We start from the raw sequence: 20,109 nt of genomic DNA, 5'->3' as shown, positions 1-20,109 counted from the left end.
AATGCCGTGTGCCTCCTCCAAAGTTTTGAGTTCATTAAACAGGATTGAACTAAATGCTTAATAGAGCAGTGAGAGCATGCACATTTATGCACGGGCAGACTACTGAAATAAAACAACCTATACTTTCTGCACATGAAAAGATTTTTAAATTAATGAAAAATACAAGTTTTACACAAATAGTTGATACAGCAAACTCATAAATGCACATGCTGACCTTATGAATGCACATGCTGAATTATTATTAAATAAATGAGTCACACAACCACTTAGTTTTCATTTTCCTGTAAACGTTTTGTAAAATTTCAAATTTTCTTGCCCAAATGGGCAAGTCAAAGGAACATAACAAGTATCTCTCACTGTTAAAGGGGCAGTTCAAAAATATTCACTGGTATTACACAAACTTGCATTCAGCAGCTTGGCATCTTTAACACGTATTCATTCACACCAAAGCTAAATACATATATATTTATTTTTACACTCACAACATTACTATTATCACTATAACAATCACATCAATGGCTACAGAACAAGCTGAACATAGATGCTGCAGGAAAGGCATGATGACCCACTTTTCAACGATTTCTGCAATGTCATTGAAATGCACTTTTTAATGCAGCTGATACCATGGAATGTTCCACAAACACTTTCATTCCCATGCTCGATTACCTTCTCCATCATATAGGCTGCATCTTCTTTTCATCCCCACTGGTTTTCCTCAGTGTGAACAAATCTTACATCTCTTTCACTCTAGAACACCAAAAGATTGACTAGAGAGATCTCTTTTAGACAGGGCTCATATGGACATGCTACACAGGTCACAGAGCTCAGTTGCACTTCTCTACCTGACATCAGAATGAGTTTTTGAACACAGAAGTGAATAAAGCATGTGGAGAGTCCTGATGGAATGGCATAGTGTACCTTCAGCTCCCTCCCTCATTTCTTCCTAAACACCCAGTTCTACAGCCTTTAAACACTTGGAGCTTCACAATTGAAGTTCAAGATAACTAAGGGCAGAGTGTCTGGTTTGAGGATACTGTTACCAGTACAGTTATCAATGCTCAAGGCCACTGAAGATTAGAAACAAAAATGGAGCAACAGGTATCCTAATTTTAGTGCCTTACTGCTCTTTGGGATCAACTAATCTTTGATCTTCCACAGATGCAAATCTGGACACGACTGATCACGTATTTTCATATTACCACACACCTTTGACTGGTAGGAGTTGTTATGCTACCCCAACTTTGCTCCAGCTCTTTACTTTTCCGTCATGAAGAGACAGCTGAACAAATATTATTTCAGAACTTTACTGTCCTAGCTGGCACCCGAGCATTTTCAGGGCTTGTTTACACCACTGCACTCCACACTGAGCCTGTGAAATGTTCAGTCTTGCATCGCCTCACTGAAACAAAAGCAAGAACAAGGGCTTGCAGAAATAGACCTATCTTCACTTGCCTGCTCTGCCAACACCTTCACACACTGTGATTGAAATAGGCAATCTGAGCCCTCACTAACCTACTCAGAATAGACACCATTTCAGAAAGTGGTGGGCAGTTGTTCTCAGGTAAACAACAGTCCCTCCAAGCTTCTGAAACCCTCACAGGTTTGCTTTGTGCACTGCACTTTTCTCACTCCTTGCCCCTCAACAAACACTTTCTTTCTGCAACTTCACTGCACAGCTCCCAGCTTTGCAGAGGGACACCAGTTGCAAAGGAAGCAATGTGAACAGCAGTGTACAAGCACAGAACCACAAAAGCACTGCATGTAAGGACTGCCTGCACACAGGAGTTAAACGCAGCCTGGGGGGAAAGCACTGCACATACGTCATGTGCAATTAATTTACCTAAAGTACTCCCATCTTACTTGGGTTTGTGTCCATCCTCTTTCAGAGTTTCAAGAAACACAGCAAGCTGGGAGATGAGCTATATGACCTAAAACATCTTTTAAATTTTTTTTCTGTGAACTTAGACCTCAGTAACGTACAGTCCTGGGTTTGAGGCAGCTTAGCACTAACCTTTCCCTCTCAGCTTGCCAATCCCCTCAAGACAGCTCTAATTCGTAGTGAGGGCAAGAAGTTAGGAAAATTGAAGTGCATGGAACTGCTTCAACTAATAAAAAGAACATTGTGAAACATTACCTAATTGCTTAGTAATGTTTTTATGCATTGTCTAAATTTGGGCTTGGAAAGGCCTTCAGCTTAATAGAGATATGAAGAGATCCTAAATGCTGGATATGCAGGCTTTTAGTGACATGGGGGAGTTTAGTTCCCTCCCTTATCCCCTCGAAATAAAGGAAAATTAACACATATTCAGAAAATGAAGCATCTATACAAATGAAGTAGTAAAGTAAATAGTTACTCACAAACCCTAACATGAATACAAAGTCTTTTAAATACTGACATTTCCACATATATTTTATGTATTACGTTCTTTTTTTGTTAATCTAAATAAAATGTTACCTTCTGGTACTTATTATAGAAACAATTTTTAATTATACTTTTTACTCATACTTTCAATAATCAACAAAGAAGAACTGTAAAAATAATAGCAGCCTTGCTTTTCTATGTTCAAGTGCAGCACTTCAGAAATTTTTAAATCCCATAGAAATCCTCTTGTGAAAATTGATCATCCATTCATGGACATGAAATACGGTACTTGAGCTATCTCCTAGCATGGTGTGAACTAAGGCACAATTCTCTATCCTGTGAAAGGAGATCCATATATGCCCAAAATGCGCAGTGGTGAATTTTACATGATAACCAGAATGAAGCTTTGAAGTCAAGCACTATTTCTTGCCCTTCTGCTTACAACAGTGGTAATCCTCAGCAACCAACCTTGATCTTTCTCTTTAAGGACTGACTATTTCGGACCTACAGAATGACCAGAACATCCTTTCCTGTCTCTAAGATAAATATCTGTCAGGGATCAAAAGGGAACGTCGTCATCCTCCCTAGGTAATTTTTCCATTCAATTTTCTGAGCAACACCAAAATATGTTTTCTTTTACTTCACTCTCAAAAGCTACTATGAAATCCTGCTTGCTGATCTGTTTTCTTAGGAGATTTAGATCCATCAGCCTTTGGATCCTGCCAGAATTTCCTCTGCACACATTAAAAGCAGAAAGCAACCACGCAAAGTAAAATGTCTATAAATACAAAGAACTGGAGTTTGAAAATGTAACTGAATTGCTGCAAAACTGCTAATCATGAGGCTACTGGGTGGTCCTGAGCAAACATTCAGCTCAACTGTACAATGTGCTCTTAACTGATCGCTTAAGACAGAAATAGGCCACAAATTTATAGGCTGCAAGATCAGTTCAATTATATTTATTTATTTCAGAGCAAGGGAACACACATGTTCTTAGTAGAAATGGTGTTAAGCCACAAAGCCTGTACCAAAAATCAACATGACTCAGCATCTCCAGTAATTTTAGAAGTTTAACTTTAGAGAGCCTGGTTTTAACTTTTAAAGAAATTAATTTTTGCTGTCTAAGGAGAGATGAGGTCAATTTGACCAAACACTTACTGGCGACAGAAGTACTGGCAGGGAAGAGGGATAGATAGTATTAGCCACAAGGGGAAGTAAGAGTGTTTCCACTTCTAAAGGGATGTGGGTGTGTCCTGCATATCTAGTATTATCTATTCTGCACTTGAAGGCATCATTCCACTTTTGAGATGAACCTGTTGATTCATTCACCAAAGTAACAGCAAAAAGGGATATAAACATCCAACTGTGTGTTTAGGGTGCTTCAACAGAAGTCAAAAAGACACAGACTCAATCCTTGCACTAACCACCTGGCTTCTGCGATGAGTTGGTCAGTTTTATAGCCCATATATTAAAGGTTAAGCAGAACAAAAAGTTTATGTATTTACTCCTTAAAATGCAGTAATAATTAAAAAGAAGCAGCTAAGAGAAAACATTCAGAAATCAACATGGTCTAGCACTACATCACATTTAAATGGATTCTATCCTGTTGCAGCACAATAGCTCTCAAGAAATAAAGGTGCCTTAACTTACAATCACTTCCAGCTTTCCTTGGACATCATGAGACTTGATAACCCAATTGACAGACTTTCTACACTTGAGGATAAGAACGACATCTCTGACAAGTCTGGCGCCTGGTTGAGATGGTTTAATGTCAACGATTATATCCACCTGGAGAGCACTGTATGTGGAAAATAGAAAGTTAGAACAGAATGCCAGAAATTTTCAGCTATCAACCTTCTTCCAATCCATCATGTTTCCACTGTCTGGCCAGCTGATTAAAATGCTGGATATTATCCCAGGCAACACAACATGTGCAAAACAGATTGTTATTCCATATACACTTAAGTGATTTTGCATAACAATAGAAACAAGTACTTTTTAGACAAAAAATATTTCTGTCTCTTATTTACAAGAAGTGTGCTACTCAATTCACCTATTATTTAGTGCAGGTAAGTTATATGACTAGCAGGTTGCTTTCTAAAGTAAACATAATTTTCTTATTTCACTGTGACAGTGCCTAAATATAACTGCTTCAGTTTTCTCTGGCTATAACTGTATTAAAACTTAAAATAATACCTAAAAAAAAAATCAAAAAGACAAGCAGGTTAACACACGTGCACAAAAAACCCAACCCAAACCACAAGAACTATATTGGCGGGTGTCTCTGCCTAAACAGTTAAATTGTGGAATTACTTTGCCTAAGATCTTGCATGCTTTGAGGAATTAAGAAGTGTATTCAGTTTCCAATACTTCTGGATATATACTTACTTTAAAAATAAAAAAAACCCCAGATGTCCAGCCTACTGCTTGCTGGAAAATAGATGAAAACTATCCAGATTTTCAAGACCTCAGTAAAGTAAGTAAAGCAAATGGGTTCTTACCCATCAATAACATCTCATCATGCAAAATACCAATTCAACAGAAAAACCTATACTTCCAGATCATCTTATGGGGCCATACATTACAAGAATGTGCTCATCCCCAAGTAATAGGTTCCAACTAATATGCTGCACTGAGACTTAGTGTATCTGGAGACCTTTGTTCACTCTCCTGCAGTTTTACACATGCCCAGCTCGGCTTCTCTATGTTTCTTTGGGGATTTAAACTTTGTAAAGATAGCTGTATATAACACATAAAACTAAGAACAAAGTAACTTAGTACCTTTTTTTTTTACTTCTAATAGCAAAATATTTAAACCTTTTGCAGGGTTATCATCTGAAAAGCAAATTCCTATTGTACTAACATCCAAAGCCAAAAGCTTGGAACCCGGACTGTCATTGTGTAACACTACAAGGGACTTGGAATGATGCTGAGATTATCATCAGCTCTGTTCAGGATGGGGCTGCATCATCATTTGGGGCTACCTACTCCACTTCCAGTACATCTCAGCACTTTCTTACTATTCCCAGGTTGCTAGGCAAGAAAATTATCAGGCTCTGGGTTCAACATCTTGCAGTGAGAATTATCCTTTTCACAAAAACACCTCCTCCCACCTCCATTTCCCGTGTGATTTTCTCATTAGGGATAGGATATGCTCATGTGTAGCTGCACGAGGAGCAGAACTGGACAATGCCAGATATCCAGTGTCAGCAGTAAGCAGACAGGATTTTAATTCTACCTTATCTCTGATGAAATTGTAACCATCTAAGTTTCATAGCAAATTTCTGTTCTAGCAATCATACTTGGCACTTAGGAAGAGGTTTTCGAAGTATGACTATCTGAAGCAAACCCCACCCGTATTCTCCCACTGAGATCTAGGAAAGACCAGCAAAGGATGAGTATTTTAAATGTTTTACCTCCCAAAGGTACCTTTGACAATTTAGATAATCCTTATAACATGTACAGAGAGTTACTTTTCCTAACCAGTAGTTACAAAGTTTTTTGGTCAGTGCACCACTGTCAACCCTTAACATTTCTCGTAATTATCAAACTACCCCTTAAACTCAACTGGAAACTTGACAGAAAATACCAGTGTGAATCTTCAGAGCAACTGTGGAACACTAACCACAGACCACAGACTTGCAACCTCTGGACACTGTTTGGGAGCCACTGTCCAAGGCTTTGCTGCCAGTCATCCCCACCTGTGACAGGTCAAGATTACTTTCAACCTCTCTCACCTCCTCACACAGTGGTCTAACCTTAAACCCTCTTGGTCAGATACTGCCCTTACTGATATTCCCTTATTCACCTTATCCTTGGAAAAATGTGATTGACTGAGCAAGAAGGGGAGCAGTATGTAGTCCATAAAAGCTGTGCTTTGCAGTCTTGTCTAGAAAAATCTTGTGATTATGAAGCAGAATTCAAAATCTTTACATACTGAAGAACCAACTTCTATTTAAGGCAAAGCACAAAAGCCCAAGATTTTCTTGAAATTATGAAATGGCTACTTTCAGTTGATTTTTATTAGACAAATAAAATTCTTAGTTATTATTTCAAACAGTTTTAGTCTGTTTAGACGATACTTTACCTGTTAGGATTGGAATTTGGAGTGCTTAGTTCAATGATATGAACTTCTCTTTCTTGGACTAGGTTAGACATAAGGCACCCCTCTGCTGGTTTCGGTTGTAGATATCCCGCAAGGTAATTTAAAGAGAGAAAATTCTTTTTTATGTTGCACGAGGGAGGAAAAACCTGATCTGGAGGGGGGGAAAAAGAAAGCATATGCACCTTTAAACACAGATGTCAGCTTAGATGTACACACATACCACATCAACATCAGTGTGGCACTATAGTGCCGAAAGGTGAATCTACCATCTATTATAAGCACATGTGACCAATCATCATATTGAAAGGGAGATCACTGTTGCAAGAATACATCACCTTTCTGATATAAAATATATACTTCTAAACTGAATAGTTACTATTTATGGATTTAAACATTTAATGAAAGAAAATCCCCACAAAGAGATATTTGAAAACAATTCTGAAGGAAAATATGTGAAAACTTTTCAAAATTAATAAAATACATTCAATTTGTTCCTTGCACCTTCAAAAGCAATTTCTTTCTTTTGCGTTTTACTCAGAGATAACTTTTGGAATCCACTCCTTCTCCCTGTGGAAAATGTTTTATTCTTGTTATTATGAACTTACCATTTTCTAAATACTACAGAAAGTACTTTCCATTTCCTTACTCAATATATTTCCTATATATTGTGTAGTTGCTGTCAGTGTTGTCTAGAAATACTGCATTTCTCTTGCACACGGAAAATTAAAACCAGCAAGATAATTACGGAATCAGTTGATCCAAAGTCTGATCATAATATCCATAGCTGAAATGATGAAATTCCAGCATAACTATTCAATCTCTCTTTTGGTTTTAACTGCCTAGCTGAACATGAGCATTTTGAAATCACAGAATATACTGAGTTGGAAGGGACACCATAAGGATCATCAAGTCCAACTCTTGGCCCTGCACAGGACACCCCAAAAGTCACTCCATGTGTCAGAGCACTGTCCAAAATCTTCTGGACCTCTGTCAGGCTGGTGCTGTGAGCACTTCCCTGGGGAGCCTGTTCCAGTGCCCAACCACCCTTTGGGTGAAGAGCCACTAGTGTACAATGCAAACCATAAAAAATAGCCACTTGGTATAAAGTTCTCATGCACAGCCTACATTGCTGTACCCCAAGAAACAGTATTTCCTGTAAAAATACTGAAAATAAACTGAAAATCAGGAACACTTTGAATTTCTGAGATAGCTTGACATATGAATTGTCATAATACATAGAAGGACTAAGTACCATGTTCAAACACGTGAAGTCCTGTAAGAATACAATTCCACATGGCTGGGTCTTTGACCATTGCTTTACAAGAAAGACTTTTCCTATTAAGGTCAGTAGTAAGACACAAAAAAAAACAAAGAACAAACAAAAAAACCCCAAACAAATGACAAAAAAAACCCACAAAAAAGCCCAAAAAAAAAAAAACAAACCCCAAAAACCCAAAAAACAAGCAAACAAAAAAACCCAAACAAACAAAAAAAACTCCCAAAAGAAAATAAATCAAATAACATGCACTGTGAAAACAAAACTGTGAACAAACTCTTAAAAGCTGTCATGCACTCTATAAATGAGAACTGAAATGTCACCTCTGAAGTGCATTTGTGTGTGCTACACAACTTTGTAGGAAAACCAGAGACTCCTGTGACCCTGGTCTCTGCAGAAACAATTAGGGGAGTTTCTTCTCCTGATCTTATACAAAGTAGCCTTTGAACATTAACCCTGTTGTCTCCCCTACAGAAGCTACTAAAGCTGTATAAAGCTGTAACTATTCATACTGCCCAAGCAAAGCACTTCTCTAGCATCTGGTATGTACCCTGCCAGATTAGCCTTGAATGCAGCTGCAGTTCTGCCAGCTCCTCCCACAACAGCACAGAATGGAAAATGATTCCAAATGGTCTATGCTGAGCTTGAATTTTTAAATATATATAAATATATACACACACAGAGACACTAGGTATTTGCTTCTTAACTGCTGTACAACATGATTCAGGCCATAAAATAACAGTTCTGGAGTAGTTTGTGGGTAATTACCACACATGCTATCATTTGCCATTGCAAAGAACTCAGTTCTTGCTCCTGGCACTTCCATTAGGCCTCTGGAGCTCTCCAGAACTGCTGCTCTTGCTGCCAGAAGCACGGACACTCCCCAGCCAGGGCCTCCACTCGATAGCATGCTTTTCCTCTGCAGCAAATTCTAACTCTGTCACGGGCTAGTTGACATACACACCAAAATGCATTTACTTTCATCCACACCAGTTACCAAAATCGGGCTGGAGTAGAAAAGAAAAGGGGATCCATTTCATCTTTCTCTGCTCACTACACACCTCTTCTTTCTTAGTTTCAGGGCTGTCTACTTACTTTGGAAAGGGACTGCAGGTGTCTGCAATTAATTAAAAACACTACCACACCAGCCAAGAAGCAGTCAGTTTATGGATTCTGTGCCTCTCTAATCTCCCCAGACTCCCAATATGGAATCAGACGTGAGGTTTGCAGGCAACACCCTCAGCAGAGGCTCTCTGGTCAGCAGGCCGGGGTGCTGAGGGCCCTGCTGGCCAGAAAGCAGCAGAGCTGTGAGCAGTGGCCGGCAGCCACTCTCTCCTTTGCCGAGTGCCAGGCTGCCTGGCTGGAGACAGAGGATTGCACACCAGGATCTGTAGTTTCTGTGTGCAGCACTTCTATTTTACTGATGAGGACAGACACTGTCTGCTCTATTCTGCACAAATTAGGTGTCATCCACAGGTTCTTGGCTAAAAGTTGAATATCCAAGCTTAACATCATCCTGAGGAGGTTTTTGTGCAAATGAGCACTGTTAATCAAGTGTCACTCTCCAAGACAGGCACCCTGGGCAGCAGCAGCTGGATTCAGCAATAAAAATCCCATCCAAGCAGAGCTTGCCTTTCAAAGTCTGAGCTGGGGATAAACAAGGTGTTTGGAATTTTCTTTGGGCACTCTGATGGCAGGGCTTATTCATGTGTATTTCGCAGTTTGCCAGCCCTTAGCACAACAGAATCAGAACCTTTACTGGTATTTAATGGCAAGACAGAATTGGGATCAGGGAAGGGCCTACAGGAGTCTCAGGAGGGAGGATGCAAACTCTAGGCAGTACTCCTCCTGCAGCAGGACACACAGCTAAGCCAGACACAATGCGACCATGTACAAGCATTAAACAAAGCAAGCATGGCATGCAGGATATGTGCACTGGTGTGTACTGGCTATAAATTCAGAGTCAGGACTGATGGCTTCAGCTTCTGCCAGGACAGAAGCACAGTGTTACCATCTGTAAATAGACTGTACATCTTCCAGTTTAGTTACTGGTATGGCTGACTAATTTTTTTCTTGTTTATCTAAGAAATGTGTTGAAATTAGTGTCCCTCCAGGCTAGCACATTTGCCCTGGATTTACACTGATGCATTAGGTAACATTTAGCTAACTGATAGGACTTCCTGCCTTGTTCAATCATGTCTTATGAAACCATGAGGAATTAAACTGACTTCTGCTGAAAAACATGTACCAAGACCACTTTCACCATGAGCACTCCTGCTTTCTAGAATCTGACAGTGATTATCTGTCATCTGAATTATCTGAATCTGACAGTCACTCTGCCATCTCCTTCATTACACAAATCAAGGCAAGAACAAGTACCCCACTTCTTGTGCCCCTTTCTTCCACACCCCCATTCTGGCCCCTTAAAGCTCTTGCTGTGACCACCATCCCTGTAGTATTTGATCAGTCACTCTTTCGAATCAACAGGATTCAGATGCACTTGGCCCTGATCCAGTTTGCTAGTGCTCTCAGCTGCCTTTCATTTGCAGTTTCAAAAGTGACTTCAGAGACCCAAAGCATCAGAAGCAGCTTTATTCTATGAAAGATCAGTGTTCTTTCTGTCCTTTGGCTTGCATTTTCTGTTTGCTGTATTCAGCTATAGCCTACACTTCTAAAATGTTACATCTTCCAGTTTCAGATTTGTCTAACTTGAGTGAAACTGGAATGTGGACAGTTATACGGATACAGCAATTAAATTCTGTATCAGCCACATAGCAAGGAACTATTTGTATGACCACCTATAGATTATGAGTAATACTAGCAGTGATTCACAGACTGTCAGCTGAGGGTACCTTACAAAAATGCTCAAGGAGTGTAAGTTTTGTATGAAAAGCCTAAAATGTACATCACTGTATGCTGTGGTTTGTGAAATCCAGGGATTCTACTGTTCACTCTGCAGAGAAGCAGACCAGCACCACATCCCACGTGAGTTTCACAGAACTCCTCACATGACTGCTGCAGTTCAAGAACTGACCCTCTCCCCACCCCTGAACACATGCATAACCCCCACACATACATGCATATTCATTCTTCTGCCAAGAACTTAAATCAAAATCCAATACGGTTACAGCTGAGCTAGTTTGTAGGAGCCTTCTCAGAAACTGTCTATTTTGGTTGCCTGCCAAGTTCCATTTTGTGTACTTACTCCAAATTAAATTGTGTTTTAGTGCATTCTAAAGATGATGCAAAACTCTCCTCTTTAGCCTCCTGGTTTGACTGGAGATGTGCAAATCAAACAACAGAATTTTATCTGGTTTTTTCAACGTACCTAATTAAATATTTGTCTCTGCAATGCAGAGACCACTACTCCCATGTATATATTCCAAGAGCACTTTAATAAGCTAATAACTATATTTCTGAATGATTTTCTGGCATTAGAATCCAAGACTGGTGCCAAGTAGAACAAAAAAAAAAAAAAAAAAAACCCAAAAAAAAAAAAAAAATCACACAGGGGAATCCTCTACAAATTTGGCAGGATTTGGATACAACTAACTCAGGCATGTTCTGATTTTGGGGGGCAAGGCTCATACGTCAGGAAATCAAATGATCAGATGCAGGTGGTTAGGAAAGAATGTTTTCTCCACAGAAGGCTTTCAGTTGTTGGGGTTTTTTTCTGTAACCAACTAGTTCAGCTGTTTGGGAGTTTCTACAGAGATATTGCTGCAGAGAATCATACAGTTATGTTGTTCCAACATTGCTCAGCTATGGAGCTAAAGCCTGAACCCTATCCCAATATGGGCCTGTGAAGTCTCTGAGGAGCTGGAGTCCTCTCCCACCTGCACTAGGCCACCTGAAGAATTTGGCATGTGGCTCACAGGGACAGGAAATCTTTCTCCTTGGGATGAAAATGCATAAGGACAGACTGAAGCAACTTATTTTGGTGAGGAAACCAATCATTCTTTGCCCAAAGAAGCCTAAGTCCTTATACAAGCAAATACTGGGAGGGGGGAAACATAACTCGGGTCTTTCTAGAAATTCCCCCCTACTTCAAGTTCTCCACTTCAGTTCTTCAGAAGAATGCACCCAAACAATCACCATGAGTAGCTGATTCTGTTTAAAAGGCAAAGTTTGACTCTTGTAAGATTCTGAGCAATTGCATCCACATGTATGAGCATAAAGTTATGGCACCAGAATCCATTAAAAGCTGCCTAAACCCAAGGTCTGTACTTTAGGCTTGCTCTTGTTTCTCTGCCTTCCCCTTTCGTATCTCTTGGAAAACAAGAGGTATGTTTAAAAATTAAAACAAGTGAAATATAAGCAAGACTTATTCTCAGTATCTAAAACTGTCTATGAATTCTGTTGGTTTTGGTTTGGTTTACCTTCTCCTACTTTAATATAGATGTTTCTTGATATTTTAAGTTCAGTGAAAGATGTTACTGCTCCATATTCCTTCTGGGCCCACTGTAGGAGGTGTTCATTTTTCTCAGGAAAAAACTTTTCTTCCGTTTCTGCTGACAAGGAGAAGTTTCCCTTCTCAAACTGAACGACAGAACCTAAAGACACCTGATGGGAATAAAAACATATTTTTAATGTGGTACGTTTATCCACACAGACATGTAGCATATTTAAGCAATGTAATCTGTCACACCCAAATGCAGTGACTGAAGGTGATTATGGTTTATTTCCAACAATACCTAAATGTTGCATGTTTTAACATCTGCATAATGATTCCTTTTTCAGAGGGTTTTTAAAAAATGAAGTGGCCATCAGGACAGGTGAGATGCACATGGCAGCTGAGTAACAGCAGTCTCTGAGCCACTCTCCAAAAACTGTACTGCTGCAGAAGTGGAACTACAGTGCTGCAAGGGGAGATAAGCTGTGGGGGCAAAGGGAGGGAGAGAGTAAGAACAGGATGGTCTGAAAAAATTAAGGCAGATAAGAATGTGAAGCACAATAAAAGTGGGAACTACTGAAGTAACTCTCAAATCAGAAAGAACATGAGTCCAAGCTCAGTGACATACAAAGGCCAGCCCAGAAATAGAATGTACGGAAAGAGAAAGGCTAAGAGAAAGTGAAGGTATTTACTGTTGCTTTATTTACAGAAAGTGAGGAAATACTTTAGTTTAATACATAAGGCAGATGAGTTATATACATCTTTTGAAATATTCTTAAAACCAGGTTACATTAACTGAGGTCTTGAATGGAAAGACTAAAATGCAATTTAAAATCGTGAAAATGGAAAAACAGTACATAGAAGTGTAACAGGTTCTGCAGGAAAGCCAAAGATTTTCAAATACATCTTCACTGGAGTGGCAATAGCATCATTCAGACAGAAGTTTGCAGAGGGTCAGACTCTCTTTCAGATTGCAACCTGCTTCAACTTGTGTTGGTCTTGAGAGATACACAAGTCATTCCAGATTTACTACAATGCAACATCATCCCAACAGCAACCTTGTGACTTGCCTGTCCCTGCAGATGGATGTAGCCAACACTTCCAGGACATTTGTCAGCTCTCGAGAGGTCCCTACAGGAAGTGGTGGAAGAGCAGCATTCCTTCATTTACCCAACCCATCCATACACTTCACTGTCTCTTCCTTCAAGGTGCTCAAGGACTGGGACCCGCATGCCCTGCCCAGGCCGGTCCTTCAATGAACACTTTCACTAAGATCTAAATACCAGTCAAGAAGAATATGTACTTGAGTGAAAGCACAGCAAGATTAACAAGCTTTCAGGTGAGAAAGCATCAGTGAAGATTTTTTTGGACATACCCCTGTAGTTTGTTCAGATACAACACACAGCCCCTACTTCCAGGCCACTGCAGTAGCCAAGGTTTCATGGAAGTTTCCATCTTCTGTTGTCCTCCAAGCACCCCAGGAAGAAGTCTGAGTCACCCAGTTGTTCTCCTGCCCCTTCCCTTTTCACATCTTTCTACTAACCCAGACTTCTGTGGTGGAAAAAAAGCGTATTTTTTTACCCAACTGAGAAGCCAAAACTACTGATAACTTAAAGAGGGGAAAATACATCATAAAAATACATCATAACAATTTCTGTCCAGAGCATTATTTACACATAAGTATCTCTCAACGTAATTATTTTACACAGATTATCTGAAGTCAGTTTCCAATTACAGAAATTAACTAATGGCAATTGACTATTACCTTCCTTGGAGCTATTGTTGCCAGCACTATTTCAGGGTGATACATACCAAATTGTTTGGCACTTACAAATATTTGTCAAAATAAATACATAAATTACATCCTTTGGCACATGAAAAGAAATTCCAAATTCTTCCCTGTGTTGCTAGCTATAATGCCAGCATTTATTATGCACATATCATATATTCTCCTCTACGAGAAGGCACAGGCAATTCAGAGTCCAATTTGGCCAGACCTGTCACAAAAACCAGCTTAGGAATCCTTTTACCAGAATAGTTTTCAAAGTTTAAACTAACATCTGTTTCAATTCTGAATAATCTTTCTTATTTGTTTTCAAATGACTATCATAAAATGCTTCCTTTGAATGAAAAAAGTCTGTATTATTCAGTGTAACACAGACTACACCACATTCTCTCAATATTCTCAAATAAGGAAGCTAAGTCTGCCATTAGAGGTAACCCAGTACTAGGAAAAGAGAGGAACCAGTTATCTCTATAAAGAATTTCGCAAATCGCACTCACTTTGTACTTTCAGACTTAGAAGCAGCTATGCCACAGACTGATTTCATGGAGCATCTCTATGATACTCCTAACACTCCAAATTCTGTGCAAATTCCAAGTGTACAGTCTGAGGGGATGACAGTGACACAGCACAAGCCAGGTCATGCCAGACTGCGTACAGAGCACCTCTTAGCAATGCTGGCTTTTATATCAGAGACATGTGGGACATTTTCATAGACCTTTGGCCTAACTAGAAAAATCTCCCATGAATGAAATTTGCAGGATTTAAGGACTTAACCAGTGATTATTTTGCAGGAATACTGAATAGATGTTGGCATTTCACCCTCAGAGACAAACAGTTTATCCAGTAAGTACAGTAGTTGGTTTTCATTTACACATTGTTTCCAGTACTTTTTTTATGGTCAGCATCAGGGCAAAGCAGCATCAGCGTGTCTTTTTAAACATTTCAGGACAGCATGAGAGAAAATATTATTCCTTCTAACAACCAAAGAAATGCGTTGCCTTGCAATAATACATTTTTGCTGTATTTTTCATTTGAGATAGTTAAATGTATGCTAACACAACAGCTGTCTTCCCTCAGAATACACTTGGCTTTTCATTATTACTAATTAAAACTTGAAAACCTTTTTTATCATCCTGCATCATGACAAATGTCTTCCTGAGGGACAGATCCTATCAAAGTTACCAAGTTCTGTAAGAGAGGAACTGACAGACAGAAAGCAGAGCAACTAAGAAGTCTGGCACAAGCATCCTCACTAAGTGATCATACAGTAAACATCTTTAAATAAACATGAAGCTTATCATATTTATTTTTTTCAATCACATGCTGAAGTCTATTTGAAATGCTGGTTCCACTAGCCAGGTTTTAGAAAGGACTGCAGAGTTCTGCTGTGCTTGCCAATGTTGGGATTTTTACTACGCAGACCTAAGGCAAGGTTAAGTGAGCCAAGCACGTTATTTATTCTGGAAAGAATTCAGCAGACCCTTCCAAAAAAGGCAACCATCACTGTTTCAACACCTGCCTTGAACATTAACTACTTACTCTTCAGAACAAATCAAAAGCAGCTCTAACATGTGTAGGATAAGCCAAAGCATTAAAGTCAAATAATGTTTTAAATATTTGGGGATACATCAATTTTTATCTGAGCACTAATTATGCATTGATTGAGTGATTAAGAGACTGCTGCTACAGATACTTTTATCTCCTCCCTTCAACTCCTTCAGTGGTTACTTTCTGAGGCTGCAGAGTGGAAAAAGTGCCCCCACGCTATTTCTTCCAGTTGTTGCAAGGACATGAAAAGGGAATGCATCGGAAACATCCTCTGCTGCTGAGTACACCTACATGTCCTGTCACATTTCTGAGGCTAAATGAAGAAACTGGACATGGAAAATCCGTTTGCAAGACCAAAAGATACTGGCCATGGCCACTAACCACAGCAAGCGCCGCAGTTCAAAGGGCTGCTCCTCAGAGGAAATGAGGATCAAGCACAGTATATTGAAAATTTGCTACCAAAACCTGAGTCTTCCATCAAAAAACAAAATGTGTTTAGAAACATATTTTGGTTACATACACTATTACCCTGCTGACCACTGGGGAAAATAGGGCCTGAAATTTTCTTTGCATCATAGCAAGGCAAGGAAACATACACCCTTCATGCTGGGGGGACAGCCTTCATATGTCCCTTAAGAAAAGGTTCCAGTCTGCATAAACTGCCCTTGCAAGGCTGCCATGGTAGTTCAGGACATCAGTTACCTGGCAGAAGTGTAAGAAGTTACTACTCCCCAGAGGAAACAACTCCCAGAACCAAACCTGAGTCATCTCAAATATATACAGTGGTGAGTGTGAATACTGCACACACAAAATAGCACATTCTGTTTCTTATTTCACCTATTTCCTTCTCTCCTTTTAAATGTTTATTGCCTTTTTTTCCCCTTTGAATCTGATCCAGGGGGATCATGCTTTATAACATTTTAAGTATTTAACGTAGTTATAATTCAGAACTCCCAAGTAGGAAACAAGTTCATAATTTAGCCTTGAGAGAGAGAGGTAGACACCTCTGGGACATGACTCAGAATACAAAGTTTAGTGTCCACAGCCACACAGCATGAACCAATCCCTCCTCTCACAACAACAGCTACACCACCACCCATGAAAGGCCTGCCAGCACAAGTGACCAACTAATCGACCCCTAAATCCATGACTGAAGCAAATATAGTAGAAGGAAAAGAAGCAGCATCCTTCATATTTTTATCTGAGGTATGCAGTATCAGACCTGTGGTGGAACATGTAGGAGAGGAGTATATCTGCTCAGAATAAAATTAAAAGACTTCAACCAACTATCAGAGCGGCCTACATGGGGATCAGAGTCAGCTGGTGTTTTTTGATACTGTACTTTTATGTGCTTTCATCCACTTACAGAGGAAAAATAAAGCCATGGATGGAGAAATATCAGGTACTCAAAAAATATATCTTTTGTTGTTAATAAATCCATATACAACATACTATAATCATCAAGAGAACAATTCTCTTCAACAAATAAGAAACACGCTGCTTTTGAAATTACATGCCGCATTTGTGAATCATCAACTTTGCATAGTCCTTACAGCCACAGAGGTGTGATGTTTTCAGACAATGACAAAATTTTTCATTTTCAGTTTAGTGTTCTCAAGACCACATGCAGTCATTAAAAAATTCCACTTACAGTTTTCACATTTTGAAAAAACACACATAAGAGCAGCATTATCTTAATTACATTTTCAATTTTAATTCTACTTCCTAGGAGATGCTCATTTTGGCAGCTACCAAAGATCCTTACATGACCAAGGCCATACAATGTTTTCTCAGGATGAAAGCAGAACCTTATGAGATCAGAGAGCAGACTCCTGCACATCTTTATATAGCTAGAAAAAAAATCCTGGGATTTTCCATCAAAGCTGAATCTGTGTCAAATCAAGTGCAACTTTCAAAACCCCTAAGGAACAGTTACTAGAATGATAAACAAACAAACAAGAAAATCTGTGTAAGGGGGAAATCTGTTCCCAAAGTTTAAGGCTCAGGAGTTTATTAATTGCAGACAGGTAACTGTCCACTCATCTCACATTAATTTAACAACACCTTAATAGACTCAACATAACACTTGTTTGATATGAGCAAAATAAGGTAGCAGAAGCTTTTCCAGGGATTCTGTTTCAAGTTAGAGTCAATTTAGTGGAAGAAGTGAAGGGGAGAATCAAAGCGTATCTATGCAACTGCAGCTACAGTTTCCACTGGAATCAGTGACTCAGTAACACAACCTGTTGTGATTTATTATCTCCACGTCACTAACACCAGGAGTCTGCCAAAATCCACTGCCTGCTTCTGTAAACTTCCACTGGTTAAGCCCCTGTTTACTGAAGCAAACAAAGAAAGGAAGGAGCCATGACCATACAGAAGAGAAAAGACTATCACAGGTGCCTGTTCCAGGTCCTTCAGCCTCCTGCAAGACTGGTTTGGGAATACACCTCGACCACTAAATGCAAGAATATTCTTTGTTTCCTTACTCTTGCAGCCTGGATTAACCTAAAGTCCACATCTTCCTGACTACCAGCTGTCTTGGTTCTGAAAGTGATAGGTCTGGGCTTCTAGAGGGACCAGGAGTAGGAGGAATGCTTAGGATCAGAGGCAGCAATGAGAAAGATCAGCAGGAGATACAAGAGGCAGCATCATCCAGATCTGGCCTATCCACACTCCTAACAGAAGTTTTGTTTGGAGCAATGACCCACAGAGACAGCCCACTCTTAAAGCTGAAACAAACATCATGCAGTAAAGCTTGAATTTTGAAAGATGTCTTAATCACATGGGATCTAGTATGAACTCCATGACACTCTTAGCAAACCAAGCTCCCAAAAAAATGCAGCCCTTTGAAGTCCCACGAAAGAAGAAGCTAAGGCACAAGGACCTGCCTAGTTTCCTGTGAAATTTACTGGCAAGTTGGTATTTTCGAAATATTTCTGCCCAAACCAAAGTGATTACAGTGAAAGCAGAGGATACCTATACATCATAAAATTTCCCTATTTTGGGACATCACACAGAATTTTTTTACCAGGCTCTGCATACTCATTTCATGTACTATATCTTGCTTCCTAAGCCAGAAATATCACTTCTCTTCTGAAATGTCTTCCTGAAGCAAGCTTTGAATGAAAAAAACCAACCCTCAAACCCTCTAGATATTTAAAGATGCCTTACTAGGATTATTGTACTCTTAAACTCCTTTTACATGCATCATTTTCAAGCATGTATTTACTACCCTGTCATTTTCTGCCATTCCTACTGCTGACAAAATCCTTCCCCTCTTTTGCCAAGAATATAAGAATCACCACCATATGTAGCCTGAGGTCACCCTAATATTTCTGGGAGTAACCCATTTATATAGACTTTAGAAAAGCAGTATTTTGCCAGGGTTGAATCATGCCAGGAGACAAAGTCTATAGGGAAATTTACCATTGTGAAAAGCATAGTAAGAGTTACTGTTTACTAAACACTTTTAATTAGACACAAAATGCTAATTTTCACATTTTTTCAAAAGGCAGGAAAACGGTGTGGGGAGGGGAAGGGAGGATATGAACTCTTCCAAGTGGAAAAGGGCAACTACAGGATTATTTCCAGCTCCTGAGTAGAAGAACGATGAAGATCTATAAAAAAAACCCCAAACCCCAGGATTCTACAGCAAAATGTAAATGTCCCTTTAAATTCCTCTTCACACTGTTACACAACAGTGAAAATCTACTGCTTTTACTTTGAATAGTGAAAGGTCACTATTAATAGCGAATTTATCACTAGTCATGCATTTCCTATCCTTCCTCACTCTTCTCCTAGCAGAGCACTCTTCTTCACATCTGGGTCTGTTTAACCAGTGATTGGAAATTTAGCCTCCTGATTTCCCGTTAAATACTAGGCACAGGAAAACAAATAGCACTTGTTTTTCAGTGAGTTTTGTCAGTCATCCAAATCTAGTGCAAGCCATAGAACAGCCTGTGGTTTGGTGGCAGTGACCCAAAATATGTGAACCATATTTTCATGAAGTGAGAGGAATAAACCACCAATTGGCTGGAATAATAAGAACATGGCTTTTTTTCTTCTCAGAAATACAGAAATGACTAATAATTAAACTCTTCATTCTATCACTTCTTCTTCTTTAAAGCTTTTATTTTATCTTTTCAAATCTCAAACCAAGAGCAAGTGATCTGTTTTTGTATTTATCACTACTGCTCTTGCTTCTTCCATTTCACTACCTTAACACACACATTCACTCCTAGTTCTTGCAAGGTTATTTGTTTGCATAAGTGTTTTCTTACCTACAACTCTTACTCATTTAATTGCCTGAATAACTAAATCAGAGAGAGAGCTGAAGCATTGCTTCTTAAATCATATATTACATATAATCACATATGTAGATATTTAAGGGGTTTTGGATCTATTCTAACAGGAAATCACAAAGGATTGGGAACTTTCTTTCATTGATTTAATTCTCACTACTTTCACTTGCTGAGTAAAGACATTCCTAGGCTATAAAAGCAATTGAAAAAGCTACCATATATAAAGAAAAAAAAAATAACATGCTGAGCAGCACCTATAAAACCCTCTTTCTGTACAGTTTCATAAAACTTCTGGTTTTTTGCCAAGACGTGTTAGCAATAAACTAGTTTTAGGG

At 39.2% G+C, this 20,109-nt stretch overlaps 1 protein-coding gene across 3 annotated transcripts in view; it reads right to left on the bottom strand.

The window, feature by feature from the left end:
* TGFBR3 (transforming growth factor beta receptor 3) overlaps window positions 1-20,109 on the bottom strand; it is a 100,422-nt gene that overhangs the window by 22,455 nt on the left and 57,858 nt on the right. For all 3 annotated transcript variants that reach the window (XM_017729922.1, XM_017729923.1, XM_008630279.2), the window contains exons 4-6: window positions 12,123-12,306; window positions 6,450-6,618; window positions 4,013-4,160 (exon numbers count right to left, since the gene is read on the bottom strand). In XM_017729922.1, coding sequence (XP_017585411.1) covers window positions 4,013-4,160; window positions 6,450-6,618; window positions 12,123-12,306 — 501 coding nt within the window. The remainder of the gene's footprint in view (window positions 1-4,012; window positions 4,161-6,449; window positions 6,619-12,122; window positions 12,307-20,109) is intronic.

The sequence above is a fragment of the Corvus brachyrhynchos genome, unplaced genomic scaffold, assembly GCF_000691975.1.
Source record: "Corvus brachyrhynchos isolate BGI_N302 unplaced genomic scaffold, ASM69197v1 scaffold101, whole genome shotgun sequence".
NCBI classification, from domain to species: Eukaryota; Metazoa; Chordata; class Aves; order Passeriformes; family Corvidae; genus Corvus; species Corvus brachyrhynchos.
This window is presented reverse-complemented; position numbering and strand designations above follow the sequence as displayed.